The sequence below is a fragment of the Chenopodium album genome, chromosome 5 (genome assembly GCF_948465745.1).
Source record: "Chenopodium album chromosome 5, dcCheAlbu1.1, whole genome shotgun sequence".
Lineage (NCBI taxonomy): Eukaryota > Viridiplantae > Streptophyta > Magnoliopsida > Caryophyllales > Amaranthaceae > Chenopodium > Chenopodium album.
Genome location: NC_137838.1, coordinates 74,397,757 through 74,415,266, shown reverse-complemented (window position 1 = coordinate 74,415,266; position 17,510 = coordinate 74,397,757). Strand labels below are relative to the sequence as shown.

Here is a 17,510-nt window from a genome sequence, read left to right as displayed (position 1 = left end):
AATTTACCTTTATGTTCTAAAGTTAATCCTTATGTTCTAATATTTTCTGCATATATAATTTGTGTATGTTACAGATATAATATGATCTTTGGTCCATTTACTGGAGTTGATCACCATAAGAAATGTGTTACTTTTGCGGCTTCTTTTGTAGCTCATGAAGATATATCATCTTTCGAATGGGTTTTCAAAACTTTTCTTAAATCAATGGGAAATAATGAGCCTGTGTGTTTGATTACCGATCAAGACCCTGCAATGAAAGTTGATGTTCGTAATGTTTTTCAAACTACAGAACATAGGTTTTGTATGTGGCATATTATGAAAAAGGTGCCTGAAAAAGTAGGTCGGGCAATTACCCAAGAAACTGATTTTTTGAAAAAACTTTGTGCATGTGTTTGGCATTTAGAGATTGAGCCAGCAGAATTTGAAGAAAAGTGGAACAAAGTTATTTCAGAATTTAATTTGAACGATCATGAGTGGTTGGCTCACATGTTCAACATACGTGATATGTGGATTCCAGCGTATTTCAGAGATTTATTTTTAGGTGGCATCATGAGGACCACATCTAGATCCGAAAGTGAAAATAATTTTTTCACTATGTTCACAAATCCCCATCTCACTTTGATTGAGTTTTACATGAGGTAATATGTAAATGTCTAAATATGTTCTAATTTTAATCTTTATGTTCAAAAGTTTTTCTTTAATGCTTTAAAGTTTTTTTATGTTCTAAAGTTATTTTCTATGTTCTAAAGTTAATTTTTATTTTCTATAGGTTTGAATGTGCATTGGATGCTCAAAGGCACACTCAAAATAAAATGGATAATGATTCAAAGAATAAGCGTCCAGAGTGTAAGACTCCAATTCCTTTAGAAAAAGATGCTTCTGAGTTGTTTACAACAACAATTTTTTATGATTTTCAATATGAGCTTGAAATTGGATGTTTTAATTGTGGTGTTGAGGAGATGAAGAATAACAATGAGATTTACATTTTCAAATTAAGGGAAGGATCTAGGAGGAGGGCTTTTGATGTTGTTTTTGATCCAACTACCTTAGATACCAAGTGTTTTTGTAAAAAATTTGAACGTGATGGTGTGCCTTGTAGGCATATGATTTGGGTGTGGAAAGCAAGGATGTTAGAAAAAATTCCCAACACTTACGTTCTAAATAGATGGTGTACAATGGCTTATAAGAAGCCCATTTTTTATTTAGAGGGTAATGTTTTAGAGGAATGTCTTAATGCTGTAGATAAAAAGATGCTATTAAATGATTTGTGGTGTGAAATTCATGCTTGTGTGAGTTTAGTGCAAAACAATGAAGATGATTTAAGTGATCTTGTCAAAAAACTTCGAGCCATGAGAATAGATTTGGAACAGAAGAAAACAACAAATGGAAGCAACAATTTTTGTAGCAAAGTTAAAGACATTGAAATGCTTATTGGAGCTAGTTTACCTTCTGAAGTTTTGATTAAAGCTCCAAAAATTTCAAAAAACAAAGGTACAGGGGTTCATGTTCCAAATCAGGTTAATGTTCCAAATGATACCCCTATTCCAAATGATACGCATGTTCCAAATAGTGACAAGAGAATGAAGAGTGACAGAGAAAAAGCTGTTGAACAAAGTCAAAAAAAGAAAAGATTATGTAGAGCATGTGGAGAGCTTGGTCATCATGATAGTCGTAATTGTCCAGGGAAAGTCAAGTGATATTGTAAGTAAACATTTTTTTCTTATGTTCTAATTAGTAATAAATTAAAATTATTACTAATTAGAACATAAGAAAAAATGCATCAAATATGTTTGAATTTAAATTTAATATTTTGAATTTTTAATTTAAACATTTTGTATATGTTTTAAAATGCATCAAATATGTTCTAAAATTTATAATGTATTTATGTTCTAATTATTAATTTTTTTTTTCAGGTTGACTATGTTATTCGTACAACCGCATGGGACATTTTATTTATAGGAAATAGAACAAAAAAAAAATTTTGTGTAAATTTTTTTTATATATATTTTTTTATTATTTTGAGAACATAATGACATATTATTTTTTGTCCAATTATTCTCTATATTCTTATGTTTACAATTATAAAATAACATGATTTTATTATAACATAAGGAAAAAATATAATAGAACATAATAGAAAACTTTAGAACATAAGGGAAAACTTTAGAACATAATAGAAATACTTTAGAATATATGGATAGAAATGTTAGAACATAACAGAAATTATTTAGAACATATGGTAAAACTTTAGAACATAATAGAAATACTTAGAACATATGGGAAAACTTTTGAACATAAGGGAAAAATATAATAGAACATAATAGAAATTTTTAGAACATAATAAAAACATTGGAACAGAAAACTTTAGAATATAAGGGAAAAATATAATAAAACATAATAGAAAACTTTAGAACATAAGGGAAAACTTTCGAACATAATAAAAAATACTTTAAAACATATTATATAAATACTTTGAGTTTTAAACTTAATACTTTATGTTTTAAAATGCATCAAATATGTTCTAAAATTTATAATGTGTTTATGTTCTAATTATTAATTTTTTTTTTCAGGTTGATTATGCTATTCGTACAACCGCATGAGACTTTTTATTTTTAGGAAATAGCACATGGAAATATTTTTGTGTAAATTTTTTCTTTTATACATTTTTTTTATTATTTTGAGAACATAATGCATATTATTTTTTGTCCAATTATTCTCTATATTCTAATGTTTACAATTATATTATAACTCTTATTATAACTCTTATTATAACTCTTATTCTTTTATTAACATAATTTTTGGCAATATTATAATATGAGAATGGGGTTTGGATGAGTATGAGATAACATAATATTTTTCAACTAATGTGAACCATTTATTTTGCGCAAATTTTGCAAGTAACAACTTAAATACTTTAAAACATTATAATAATAAATTAGAACATAATAAGAATTACTTTAGAACATACACATGCAACTTAGAACATATTAAGAATTACTTTATATACATTAGAACACAATCAAAATAACTTGAAATTAGGTTAATGTTCCAAATGATATTAATGTTTCAAAATATACACATGTTCAAAAAAGTTATGTCCATAATCATATATTTGTACAAAAAATTACTATTATATATACTTGAAATTTACACAATCATATATCAAAATTTGTTGATCTTTGACCACTTTCTAGCCATCTTCAACACTCTTTTCCGTTCTTCATTTACTTCTGATGTTATAATCTTCCCACAATACTCCACTCGTAACCTTTTCATTTGCTCAAACTGCACACAAAAAAATGATTTTAGAACATATACATGTAATTTAGAACATAATAAGAATTACTTTAAAACATTAACACGTAATTAGAACCTAATCATATATGTTTTGTATTTACATTATCCTTCTCTAGTCCTGAATTCCATTGTTTTTGACATTGGCCTTCATAGGATTCCATGTGCTTCAACAGAAATACTCCACAATCATGTTTATTCTGGTTGCTTTTCCATCTCATCTCAACATTTCTTGTTTCATAAGTGGAAATAATTGCACTCTTCTTATCAACTTCTTCATAAAATTCACCAAATGCTTCCAACTAAAAAATTAATAATATAATTAGAACATTGACATGGAATTTAGAACTCAATTACTATTATTTTAGAACATTGATATGTAAATTAATAACATATATATAAAATTTAAAGTGCTTTAAAAGATTGACATGTAATATAAATAATTTCAAACATAATAGAAAATCATAGAACATAATAGAAATACTTTAGAACATAAGGGAAAACTTTCGAACATAATAAAAATACTTTAGAACATAATGGAAAACTTTAGAACATATGAGAAAACTTTAGAACATAAGGGGGAACTTTAGAACATATGGATAGAAAATGTTAGAACATAATAGAAATACTTTAAAACATAAGGGAAAACTTTAGAACATAAGGAAAAAATATAATATAACATAATAGAAAACTTTAGAACATAAGGGAAAACTTTAGAACATAATAGAAATACTTTAGGACATATGGGAAAACTTTAGAACATAAGGGGGAACTTTAGAACATATGGATAGAAAATGTTAGAACATAATAGAAATACTTTAAAACATAAGGGAAAACTTTAGAACATAAGGAAAAAATATAATATAACATAATAGAAAACTTTAGAACATAAGGGAAAACTTTAGAACATAATAGAAATACTTTAGGACATATGGGAAAACTTTTGAACATAAAGAAAAAAAATAATAGAACATAATAGAAACACTTTAGAACATAAGGGAAAACTTTAGATCATAAGGGAAAAATATAATAGAACATAATAGAAAACTTTAGAACATAATAGAAATACTTTAAAAAATATGGGAAAACTTTAGAACATAATAAAAATAACTTAAAATTATGTTAATGTTCCAAATAAGGTTAATGTTCCATATGATATCAATGTTCCTAAATTTCTTTATAGCATAATAAAAAAAAATTATAATTAACTAAATCAAAACTTTACACCTTACCATTTTTGTAAAATCATCCCCATATTTGTCTTCTACCGAAACATTTGGTGGAAGAATCATGTTATCAATGACATCAAGAGTACCTTCCATAAAGTTGAAGCACAACAAATAATAGTGATCCGGTAAAACAGCCGGAAAGAAAACCTACGTTTAGAACATATCAGAGACTTTAGAACATAATCAAACATGTGTTTACAACATAATCATATACTTTAAAACATTATAATAATAAATTAGAACATAATTAGAAATACTTTAGAACATTGACATGTAATTTAGAACTCAATAAAAATAAATAGAACACTATATAAAGAAAAAAAAAACTTACCAATTGAAAGTTGTTAAATGTTGTTACTTCGGCATTTGTCATTTCATTTTTCATTTGATGAAACAAAGCTTTTTTTCTATCTTCCCAACTTTCAGTATTTTTGATGTATTTTTCAGTGCAAAGAATGAGCTGGAAAAAAAATAATTAAAACTCAAGTAATTAGAACATTGACATATAATTAAAACAAAGACATGTAATTTAGAACATAATTGAAATACTTTATAACATTGACATGTAATTTAGAACTAAATCAAAACTACTTTAGAATATTTTTTGAAATACTTTAGAATATTGACATGTAATTTAGAATATAATAGTAAGATAATTAGAACATACATAGCATTCAGTAGAGAAAAAAAATCTACTCTTCTTGTCTACACCACGCCTTTTGTTTTCACAATTTAATATGAAAGCATAAGCATCTGCAATGTTGTTGAACATGTGACTACATCCTGAAAGACTATCCATCTCATCTCTCCTAATCACTATTGCCGCTTTGTCAGCATACAAAAGTTCCCTAAAATGAGAACAAAAACTACATTAAATCAAAACAGCATTTTGAACATAAATAAAATACTTTAAAACATAAGCACATAATTTTAAACATAAGCATAGTGCTTTAGAACTAAATTTTAGAACATGACCAGAAATATTTTAAAACATAAACTATATTAATCAAAACATAATTTTGAACATTAGCATAATAGTTTAGAACATAAGCACGTAATTTTGAACATAAACATACAACTTTAGAACATAAGCATAGTTCTTTAGAACATAAACTTGTAATATTTAGAACATTTACTTAGAAAAAATATAACCATCAAAATTGAATTTGATTAGAAAACGAAGATGGGAATTTCAAACATGTATTTCAAAACATAAGTTTCTACCTTAGAAAATAAATACAATATTTAGAACATAAATATATATATTTTATGACATAATCAAATACTTTTATCATAAGCATATAAAAATAGATGGATGAAATCTTACGCGTTATCTCCTTGAGCAAAAGCATACTCAGCTATCATTTTATGATCTACATTGTTGAAGAGTTTTTCATGATTAACCATAAAAGGCGAACGCAAGTACATTGGAAGCTTATCCTTTCCTCTTTTTTTCTTCGTTTCTTCTTCTTCTTCTTCTTCTTCTTCTTCTTCTTGCTTCCTATTCAATTGAATTTAAAAAAAAAAACAATCAACAACTAAAATCAAATAATAATCAAACAACCGCCATAGCCTAAATCTAATTACCGTTGCTTATTCTCTTTGTTGTTCTTTTCTTCAACATGCTTCTTCTTTTCTTTTTTGGTTTTGTTGTCCTCTTCTTCTTCATTCAATGTAGGTGGATGATCTATATTCAAAAAATTTAGAACATTAAAAGAACTTTTGACATAATAAATATAATAAATTTCCAATATACATATAACAAAAATAAAGTTAAAATAAGTCAAACTTACCAACTATTGGTGAGGGCGTCAACAAATTGAAGCTTGGAGGTGAAATATCTTTATGCATCTTTTTTGGAGGAATTGGTGTCTTTGGTGTGTCGTCCTTTCTTTTCGTTTTCTTCTTTGTTGTACGCAAGAAAATTTTAAGCTTATTCTTTTGTCTAAACAAAATAAAAATTACTTTTAGAACATGGGCAAGTAATTTAGAACATAATTAGAAATACTTTAGAACATAAATATATATACTTTGGAACATATTTGAAATACTAATAACAAACCAAAATCAAAACCAATATATATAACTAGAAAACACAAACCATTAATCCTATATTAAGATTTTACCAAATCGTCCAACATATGTTCTAAACCAAAACCAATGTATTAAATATTCCTATTAATAAGTTACATTGATTACCCTTTCTTTGCTTCAACTTTCTTTTTTGCCTCTTTTTCTCCTTCATTCTCTTTTTGCCTTTCTCCTTCTTGCTCCTCTTGTCTTTCTCCTTCCTTTGCCTCTTGCCTTTTTTCTTGATTATTCTTTTGTCTTTGTTTTTGCTTTTCTTCTTGTTCTTGAAAATATAAAGGAAAACTTTAGAACATAAGGGAAAAATAAAATTAAACATAATAAAAAAACTTTAGAACATAATAGAAATACTTTATAATCAAAAGTACTTTAAAAGATTGACATGTTCTATAAATAATTTCAAACATATATTATAATCTTTAAAAATAATACAGAACTTTATGTCATAATTGGAATACTTTAGAACATAAGGGAAAAATTTAGAACATAAAGAAAAAATATAATAGATCATAATAGAAAACTTTAGAACATAATAGAAAATCTAAAAACATAATAAAAATACTTTAGAACATAAGGGAAAACTTAAGAACATAAGGGAAAAATATAATAGAGCATAATAGAAAACTTTAGTTTAGAACATAATAGAAATACTTTAGATCATAACCTTTTGTCAAATCTCCTTCTTGCTCCTTCGTCTTTCTTCTTTATTATCCTCTCGTTCTTGGTCTTGCTTCTCTTCTTGTTCTAGAAAACATAATTATAAAACACAATATTAGATTATAATTGTATCATAAGAATTTGAGTTGGAACATTAAAATAATCTTTAGAACATAAAGTGCAAACTTTAGAACATATAGTGTAAACTTTAGAACATATAGCGTAAACTTTAGAACATAAGTATATACAAATATTCTATTTCCTTTTTTTTTTTGGTAATTTTCCTTTTTAAAATAAGGGTAAACTTTAGAAAAAAAGGGAAAAATACATAGAGCATAGTAGAAAACTTTAGTTTAGAACATAATAGAAATACTTTAGATCATAACCTTTTGCCAAATCTCCTTCTTGCTCCTCTTGTCTTTCTCCTTCTTGCTCCTTTTGTCCTTCTCCTTCCTTCGACTTTTGTCTTTCTTCTTTATTATCCTCTTGTTCTTGGTGTTGCTTCTCTTCTTGTTCTAGAAAACATAATTATAAAACACAATATTAGATTATAATTGTATCATAAGAATTTAAGTTGGAACATTAACATAAACTTTAGAACATAAAGTGCAAATTTTAGAACATATAGCTTAAACTTTAGAAAATATAGCGTAAACTTTAGAACATAAGCATATACAAATATTCTATTTCATATTTTTTTTTTAGTACTTTTCCTTTTTAAAATACTTTAGAACATAAGGGGAAAATATAATAGAGCATAATAGAAAACTTTAGTTTAGAATATAATAGAAATACTTTAGATCATAACCTTTTGGCAAATCTCCTTCTTGCTCCTCTTCTCTTTCTCCTTCCTTCTCTTGTTGTCCTTCTCCTTTCTTTGCCTCTTGTCTTTCTTCTTTATTATCCTCTTGTTCTTGGTGTTGCTTCTCTTCTTGTTCTAGAAAACATAATTATAAAACACAATATTAGATTATAATTGTATCATAAGAATTTAAGTTGGAACATTAACATAAACCTTAGAACATAAAGTGCAAATTTTAGAACATATAGCTTAAACTTTAGAAAATATAGCGTAAACTTTAGAACATAAGCATATACAAATATTCTATTTCATTTTTTTTTACTACTTTTCCTTTTTAAAATACTTTAGAACATAAGGGAAAACTGTAGAACATAAGGGGAAAATATAATAGAGCATAATAGAAAACTTTAGTTTAGAATATAATAGAAATACTTTAGATCATAACCTTTTGCCAAATCTCCTTCTTGCTCCTCTTCTCTTTCTCCTTCCTTCTCCTGTTGGCTTTCTCCTTCCTTTGCCTCTTGTCTTTCTTTTTGATTATCCTCTTGTCCTTGGTCTTGCTTCTCTTCTTTATCTTGAAAACATAATTATAAAACACAACATATAATATAATTGTATCATAAGAATTTGAGTTGGAACATTAACATAAACTTTATAACATAAAGTGCAAACCATAGAACATATAGCTTAAACTTTAGTATTTTTCCATTTTAAAATCAATTAATTAAAAGAACATTAATAAGAAATGAGTTTGAAAATAGTTGGAAATTACCAAGTATAGGTGAAGAGATAGTATCATCTATCTTTTCATTGATATTTCTCTCATTGTTGTTCTTTTCTCTTTCTCCTTCATTTGATGGCAAATCTTCATAATAATTACAAAACACAATTTTAGAACTTAACTATATTATAAAGATTTGAGTTGGAACATAAACACTTGATTTAAGAGCATAATTTAGAACATAGGTATAATTTAGAAATTAAACATGTAATTACCATGTCCCAATGACTTTGGTGACTTTTCAACATTAAATTTCTTCCATGCAATGTTCATCAACATATCCAATTCTTCTATGAATGCCGGTTCATCGAAGAAATGTTGATCTTGACTAAGTATGGAAGGACTTTTTGTCTGTTGCTTTTCTTCTTCTTGATTTACCAATGGCTATATATAAGAATATATAAGTTAGAATCCAATAAGACATTTATATATGTTGAACTATTATAAATATAAAAATTACACTTTAGAACATAGTCTGAAAATAGTTTAGAACATGATTATTATACCTTTGTGGTATACTTGCACCAAATGTTGTCTATAAGATGATGCATTTTCCCCGTTGTTTCTTCCTCAACAAAGATATCCTTTGCTTGTTCCAACATGCTATACATCTCTTTTACATTCGATGCAAGACTTTTTGCCAAATCTCCAAATTTGCTTAAAAAATCCTAAGAATTTAGAACATAAAATAATGAATATTTAAAATATTATAAGAATAAGTAAATAAATTTACTTAGAAAAAATATTAAAACATTATACCATCATATCATTTGGAGACGTGATAGAATCACATGTCATTGATTGGTTTTCCACAACTTTCTCTTTTCCTTTGTCTTTCCCTTGCTTTTTTATTACTTTCTTCTCCCCTTGTTTTTCTCTAATTGTCAAGGGTTGCTCTTTCTTCTTGCCTTTGTCATTCTCTTGCCTTTTTTCCAATCCCTTTTTAAATTTACATTATAAATTTTAGAATACATGCATAAATATATTGTATAGATAAATATAAAACGATTATAAACTTTAGAACATATATTACAAAATTTAGAACATATAGTATAAACTTTAGAACATAAGCATATACAAAAATCATACCACATTCAATTTCATTCTTTCTAGTACTTTTCCTTTTCCAAATCCAAGGTCTTTCTCAAACTTCAATCTTGTATGGAACCTTTCTTGGTTCCACAATGATATTAATGGAACTTGACGTGGTATCTCTAACCCCTTCCTTTGTACCCGATCAAAATAGGATACCTAAAAGAACATCATTAGAAATACTTTAGAATATATCTATGTAAAGTAGAACATAGATATATAATTTAGAACATCATTAGAACTTACCATAAGAAAGATTAAAGGACCCGTAAAGAAAGATTCTCCATCTAACCATTTCTTAGTAGTTTCCATCAAGTGCTCCTTAACAAATTTGCACCAATTCAACTTAACTATATTCTTTGTATCCTTGCAACTATACAAAAACTTAATGTATAGTTGCTTGTTATTAGTTGAACGGATGCAACTATTAACCACACAAACCAAAAAATTCCAAATGAATTCATCCGAAACTTGTTTTTGTTCTTTATCTACCTCCTTCACCTTTTGAATCCTATTAATCAATTGTGCATTTGTTGGAGCACCCTGTAAGTAATTTAGAACATGGATAGGTAATTTAGAATATAATAAAAAATACTTTAGAACATAAGCAAAAATACTTTAGAACATAATCTGAATAACTTTAGAACATAAGCAAAAATACTTTAGAACATAATGGAAAACTTTAGAACATAATAGAAATACTTTAGAACATAATTGAAAACTTTAGAACAAAATATAAAACTTTAGGACATAATAGAAATAGTTTAGAACATAATGCAAAACTTTAGAACATAAGAGAAAAATATAATAGAACATAATAGAAAACTTTAGAACATATGGGAAAAATATAATAGAACATAATAGAAAATCTTAAAACATAATCAAAAATACTTTAGAACATTATTAAAATAAATTAGAACATAAGCCAAATAACAAGTTTAGAATACAAGTACACATAAAAATATTCATACCACTTTAAGGTTAAAGTTTTTTCTCCATTTTTGCATAAAATTTGCACATTCATTCTTGTTTTCTATTGTATCAAGAATTGCTATATCTCCCATTGGCAATCCATATGTCATGTGAACATCAATTTCATCAAAGAGTATTTCTTCTTCTCTCCCCGGTAGCATCAAGCAACATCTCTTGGGATCAAAATTCGAAAGAAGTTGTTGTGTCAACCTAGATTTAAATTAAAGGTTTAGAATACAAAATACATATAGATTAGAATTTAAATAAAAATAAAAATTAACATGATAATTAAAATTTAGAACATTAATTAGAATTTTATAAGAATTAGAACATAATAGATGATAATAGAACATAATAGATGATAATAGAACATAATAGAAATCTTTAGAACATAAGGGAAAACTTTAGAACATATTAGAAATACTTTAGAACATAAGGGAAAACTTTCGAACATAATAGAAATACTTTAGAACATAATGGAAAACTTTAGAACATATATCATGTGAACATATGGATAGAAAACTTTAGAACATAATGGAAAACTTTAGAACATATGAGAAAACTTTAGAACACTAGTGCTTACCAAGAATCCACATAATGTGGTGCATCCAAATTCAAAAAAGCACCAAATCCAATTTTTTGAATAGCTTGTTTATGCTTATCAGAGAGATTTACCAACACTTGTTTCATCAATTCCTTAGCGGTAACTCTTTGATAAGCCGATCTCTTATTTTTTTCCACTTTGATTATTTTCACATCCTCATCATCCTTTTCTTTTTCATTCTTTCTTTTCTTATTTTTCTGATTTTTTTTCACATCCTCATCATCATTTTCATCATCATCATCATCATCATCTTCTTCTTCCTTTGCTTTCATTTTTCTAGTTGGTTGAATCCTTGATGAAAGCTTGGCACTTTTTTTCGTTTCTGACTTTGCACATGTTTCTCAAATTCAGCTTTGTCAATTACTTCCGCATCATTTTCAACAATTTTCCTTTAAAATCAAATATAAATGATTTAGAACATATATGATAATCTTTAGAACTTGATAGAAAACTTTATATCATAATAGTTACTCTTAGAACATAATAGAAATACTTTAGAACATAAGGGAAAAATATAATAATACATAATAGAAAATTTTATATCATAATAGAAATACTTTAGAACATAATAGAATAACATAATAAAAATACTTTAGAACATAAGGGAAAAATATAATAGAATATAATTGAAAACTTTAGAACATAAGAGAAAACTTTAGAACATAAGGGGAAAATGTAATAGAACATAATAGAAAACTGTAGAACATAAGGAAATATTTTAGAACATATGGATAGAAAATATTAGAACATAATAGAAATACTTTAGAACATAAGGGAAAACTTTAGAACATAAGTAAAAAATATAATAAAACATAATAGAAAACTTTAGAACATATGGGAAAACTTTAGAACATAATAGAAATAATTTAAAACATAGTAGAAAACTTTAGATCATTATAAAAATACTTTAGAACATAATAAAAAATTATAGAACATAATAAAAATACTTTAAAACATAAGAGAAAACTTTAGAACATAAGGGAAAAATACTTTAGAACATAAGGGAAAACTTTAATTACCTTTTTCTTCCATAAGTAATTTTTTCATCCGGTATAATAGTAATTTCTTCTTCTTTATTTTGGCTTTCCATTTTGCTGAAATTTTATAAAATAATAGTAACATTCCTACATTAGTAATATATTTTAAACATAAGAATAGTTTAGAACATGCTGAAAATAGTTTCTCACTATGCATGTACACATTCAAACAATAAAAATCATTTGTATAAATAATCATATCCAATTAAAAGCATGCTTCATTAAAGTTTACCTAGATTACAATTGTTGTAATGAAGAAGAGAGAATCTCAAACAAGAACATCTCATGAAATTAGTGTTGTATGTCTGTACCCAGTGTTCCAAACAGTGTAACTAAGCAATAGTGCATTGACATTTTAGAGATATTAGCAATATTCAGTTGAGCTTGTGTTAATATTATCTAAACAATTAATTAGAAAGTATTATGAAATGGAGTACTATTTTGCAAGAGACTAAACCAAATTCTCTTGTGTTAATATTACCTTGGCACGAGAAAACAGTAAAACCAGGCTGTATGTATGTGCAATTGCCTCAAAGTTTTCTGGTGTATTTTCAGGAGAGATTGATTGCGCCCAAATTGATGACAAAAGGAGGATGATTTGTCTACTACTCAGCCTGAGCAAACTTCCTCCCTATATTAGTAAAATAAAACAATTATCATATATAGATACAATCAACTAAGCTTCATACATACTTATTCTGCCTATTTTAAAACTTCATGTATTATTAAGTCATGTGTCAAATTTCACAATTCAAAACCTTCCAAGCCATCATAGTTGCTGCCACCTAAACCTTCACCACACCCTTAACTATCCTACACCACCCCAAACAACACACACCAACATCACAACACCTCCCCTGCTCCTCACGCACTCCACAACAACAACAATAACAGCAGCAACGCTGTCCACAAATCCCCAAGAGCAACAACCTCCAATCACTACAAGCTGCCCCCTCAAGCCACCGCCAAAACCGTCAACAACCACCTCTATCCACGCAAACACCACGCACACCAGCCAAATTCATTGGAAACAAATAGTATTCCTTTGCATTTCCTTCTGTTATTTTTCATGGATTCTTGCTACTGTCAGAACTCAGAAGTTTCTTACTGTATCTTTTCTCTGCAGGGTTAGTTTTGGTCATGGAATAAAGAATTAGTGTTTACACTGCAGTAAGTCAGCTAAAACTTGTTCTTAATATCTTGAACACAGTTTATACTGTATGTTTCTGATTCACTGATTTTTTATGCAGGATTTGCAAGTGTCGCTAAAAATAAGTGCTCGGTCAGTTATGAGAGATCATCAATAATGTTAGTATGAAAATATATGAGATGAAATAAAGCATCATTATGCTATCAAATAATGGACTTGTGTCCAATTATTCTCCGTTTTGTAGTTTCTGGATTACTGGAAACAGATGATATATAATTGTCTTACTTATATATATTAGCGGGTTCTTATGATCTTTGTTTGCAATTCATTACTCAAATTGCTCACAATTCCCCAACAAACAACAACAATTAACCAAAAAATAATGAACAAAAATCAATCAAAAAATCGAACAAAAATCGATCGAAAATCATTCGCAAAAATCACACAAAATAATTCGCAAAAATCGAACAAAATAATTCGCAAAGATTCGAACCCTAAATTTGCTAAACTCGAACTCAAAATAATCAAACTCCATACGAAAAATCCAACTCAAAAATCGCACAAAATAATATGCAAAAATCGACTCCTAAAATCGCAAAAATAGAACCTTAAATCCGAACCCTAAAAATTGCAAAAATCACCAATTAAAACTGCAAATTCACTTGAACATCATGCTAATTTCATGAAAATTTGAAGAAAATCGAAAAGAAAAACATACCTGAAGCGAAAATCCTTCAAATTGCAACTTCTATCAGATTTTTAGGAGAGAGAAAATGGAGAAAATCGGGAAGAAGAGAGAGAAAGTTAGAGGAGAGAGAAAAGGTTGGGAGGTGGGTAAGGGGTTGAAAAAGTTGGACACGTGTTTTAATCTTAACCATCTAAAACAACTTGATCCTACGGTTGAGATGGATTCTTATATATCTAGGGTTCTTATATATCTAGGGGTTCTTACCGGATCCCTCCCCTATATATATATATATATATATATATATATATATATATATATATATATATATAAATATATATATATTAAAACTCAACAAGGATTTGTAATCTCGCCATGTGTCGCTATGTCACCTACTATTACTAATCATACATCAATGTTTTCTCATAAAAATTTATAATTTCTTAGCATTAATATTTGAACCCATAACCTCATAGTCGTCTTAAAATCTATACTCTATACTTATTATCATTTAAAAACACAAACCACAATCTATACTAGTTCTTTAGAGCTGCTCTGCTCTGCTGAAATCTGCTCTGCTCGACTGCTCTGCTCTGCTCTGCTTCAATCTGCTCTGCCCTGCTCTACTCTTCTCTGCTTAAAAATAGTACTTAAAAATAGCTGCTTGAATATGCTCTGCTCTGCTCTGCTTCAATCTGCTCTGCTCTGCTGAAATCTGCTTTGCTCTGCTCTGCTCCGCTTAGAAGCTCAAAAGAACATGGCCTAAGTCACATGTCACCATAATCACTCATATGCCACATGTCACCTCTCTTAATCCTTTCTTTTTAAATTCCCATTTTAATATAAAAACAAAATATATAAAAAAATAATTGAGCCTTTAATCTTTATGTATTCTAAAACTTACAAATTTAAGTAAGCAAATTAAGTGTTTCATATTCAATATAATGAATTAAAGTTAATCTAATAATTAGTGTTCATTAAATTAACAATAAAATAGTCTTTTAATCTCCTAAACTTAAATATAACTTAAACCAACATGTCATTTCATGTCGTGCAATATCTATGTATATATACCTAACTAAATTCCATCCACAACAACACCGACACTTTTCAAGAAAAATAACCTAAGTAACAACCCGTGCATCGAACGAGTCAAAAGGCTAGTTAAACTTTAACTAACCACCGTTCCAATGACATCTTATGATGATTAAATTGTATAAAAAAAGAGTTTTGTAATCTTGTCGCGTGTCGCCTATCTCGCCACGTATCGCCATGTCACCTCATAACCCATAACCTCATAGTCGTCATTAAAATTAAACTTTAAGTAACCACCGCTCCAATGACATCTTATGATGATTAAATTGTATTAAGAAGAGTTATTCATGTTCATTATTTCTAAAATTTTAATTCTAAACTTATATATGTGTATATTTTAACCACAATATGATTGCAAAATCAATTCTATTTCTTTTAGTTACTCAATTCAACCCCATAATTCATATACGTAGTAGGTTATAGCTAGTTAATTAAAATATATAACCCAAAAATGCAAAACAATTTTAAAAGTTTTTGGTTTTTAACCACAAAATATGTTTACTCGAAGGAATTTATTATGATAGCGTTTTTATTATTATTATTTTTTTGGCAGGAAATTCAGTATGATAGCTGAACAATAAAAAATAAAAAGAATCCCTGATACAATACAATATAACATTTAGGTTGCTGCGGCATATTAAATAATGAATTTTGATGTTCAATTATATTTTAAATATTTAACAAATGATATTATTTTTATAAAGCCACCACTTCATTTTGTTATAATTTTTTATATACAAACAATGATCCAGGGCATCGTTCGAATAAGTTGAGATAATAATATAATTAATGAACGACAACATACATAGATTGAAACTTTGAAAGTAAGCACAACTTAGCTTAGGTAGAGTTTGCTAGCACCTTATAGATAGATGCAGCATTCCCTCGCCATGCATATACATACATACATACACACCATATTTGGGGAAGATGACATACATTATATTGTACCTTCCTTTATTTAATTGCTACTAGAGACTCTTTCTTAGAGAGTACATAGTTAATAGAATAGGGGTAATGGGATGCAAACACCAACACAATGAAGGCGTTCGCAACACCCATCAACATATGGTGTGCAAGCCTCCCCAATGTGTGCGTGGCAAGTAAGGCCGTTATTATTAGATTTTTTCTCGACCTCTCGGCGTATGATGGCCAAGAGGACGGGATCTGAGAGTTGTCCATTGCGGACACCCAATAGGGGTTCATCAGCCGCGGCTTCTGTCGCAACCACCAAAATGGCTACGACCAAGATTGCCAAACTTACTGCCTTCTTCATCTCCATTATATTTTTTTCACTACTTTTATTGGGATATATTTCAGGAAACAAGATAATTATTGTGAATATTGTGAAAATATATCCTAGAGAATATTGTGAGCTATTTTTAGGTTATTTGGTCTTGCCCTCCAAGTATACCTAATATATAAATATTGTATGTGGCCATTGCGATTAATGAGAATTATACAGAGAATTACACATAGAATTATACAATCATATTTTATCATGGTATCAAGAGTCTGAGTGAGATCCAAAATTAATTTTTTTTTTTTTTGTTCGTAACATTCATTGTTCACGCACAATTAGAGTGTGAGTGGGAGTTCACTACTTGGAGATTTATACATACACAAATTTGTGAGGTTCGTGAGTTTGTGGGGTTCACAAATTTTGTGAGGAATTGTGAGATTAATTCTTTTATTTGTGAGGACTTGTGAAATTAATTATGACAATCTCGTGACATTACATTGTGAGTGTGATGGCTGGCCGTGGTGAGCAACGTTTTGTGGGTCTTTCTTCTGATCAATATCAGCAGCTTCTTAGTCATCTAAATGGTCTAAAATCCAAGACTAATGGTAACCATGACCCAGGTTGGATCATTGATACCGGGGCATCAAATCATGTCACTTGCGAGTTATCTTTGTTGACGAATGTTTCTAATGTTCAAAATTGTCCGGTGGGATTGCCGGATGGAAAATATGCCAATGCTAACAACATTGGCTCAGTGATTTTGCAAGGGGGTTTGACTATT

The 17,510-nt window shown here is 28.1% G+C and overlaps 3 protein-coding genes and 1 long non-coding RNA gene across 4 annotated transcripts; 1 reads left to right on the top strand and 3 right to left on the bottom strand.

Moving 5' to 3' along the window:
- Positions 1 to 81: 81 nt before the first annotated feature.
- LOC145633153 (protein FAR1-RELATED SEQUENCE 5-like) lies at positions 82 to 1,697 on the top strand. The gene is made up of 2 exons (XM_081685432.1): positions 82 to 638; positions 770 to 1,697. Exons 1-2 carry the CDS (start codon positions 82 to 84, stop codon positions 1,695 to 1,697), a joined length of 1,485 nt encoding a protein of 494 aa, XP_081541558.1.
- A 1,338-nt stretch (positions 1,698 to 3,035) lies between these two features.
- LOC145631050 (uncharacterized) lies at positions 3,036 to 4,628 on the bottom strand. The gene is made up of 3 exons (XM_081683156.1): positions 4,527 to 4,628; positions 3,399 to 3,596; positions 3,036 to 3,285 (listed from the first exon to the last, which is right to left on the bottom strand). Exons 1-3 carry the CDS (start codon positions 4,614 to 4,616, stop codon positions 3,163 to 3,165), a joined length of 411 nt encoding a protein of 136 aa, XP_081539282.1. The 5' UTR covers positions 4,617 to 4,628; the 3' UTR covers positions 3,036 to 3,162.
- A 1,362-nt stretch (positions 4,629 to 5,990) lies between these two features.
- Positions 5,991 to 6,239, bottom strand: LOC145631049 (uncharacterized). Its single transcript, XR_014112328.1, has 2 exons — positions 6,111 to 6,239; positions 5,991 to 6,024 (listed from the first exon to the last, which is right to left on the bottom strand). It is a non-coding gene; the product is annotated as an uncharacterized LOC145631049 (long non-coding RNA).
- Positions 6,240 to 6,718: 479 nt separating this feature from the next.
- On the bottom strand, positions 6,719 to 11,823 carry LOC145633152 (uncharacterized). The gene is made up of 9 exons (XM_081685431.1): positions 11,499 to 11,823; positions 10,915 to 11,125; positions 10,190 to 10,486; positions 9,941 to 10,102; positions 9,611 to 9,790; positions 9,358 to 9,519; positions 9,067 to 9,235; positions 8,843 to 8,935; positions 6,719 to 6,876 (listed from the first exon to the last, which is right to left on the bottom strand). Exons 1-9 carry the CDS (start codon positions 11,789 to 11,791, stop codon positions 6,719 to 6,721), a joined length of 1,725 nt encoding a protein of 574 aa, XP_081541557.1. The 5' UTR covers positions 11,792 to 11,823.
- Positions 11,824 to 17,510: the final 5,687 nt, after the last annotated feature.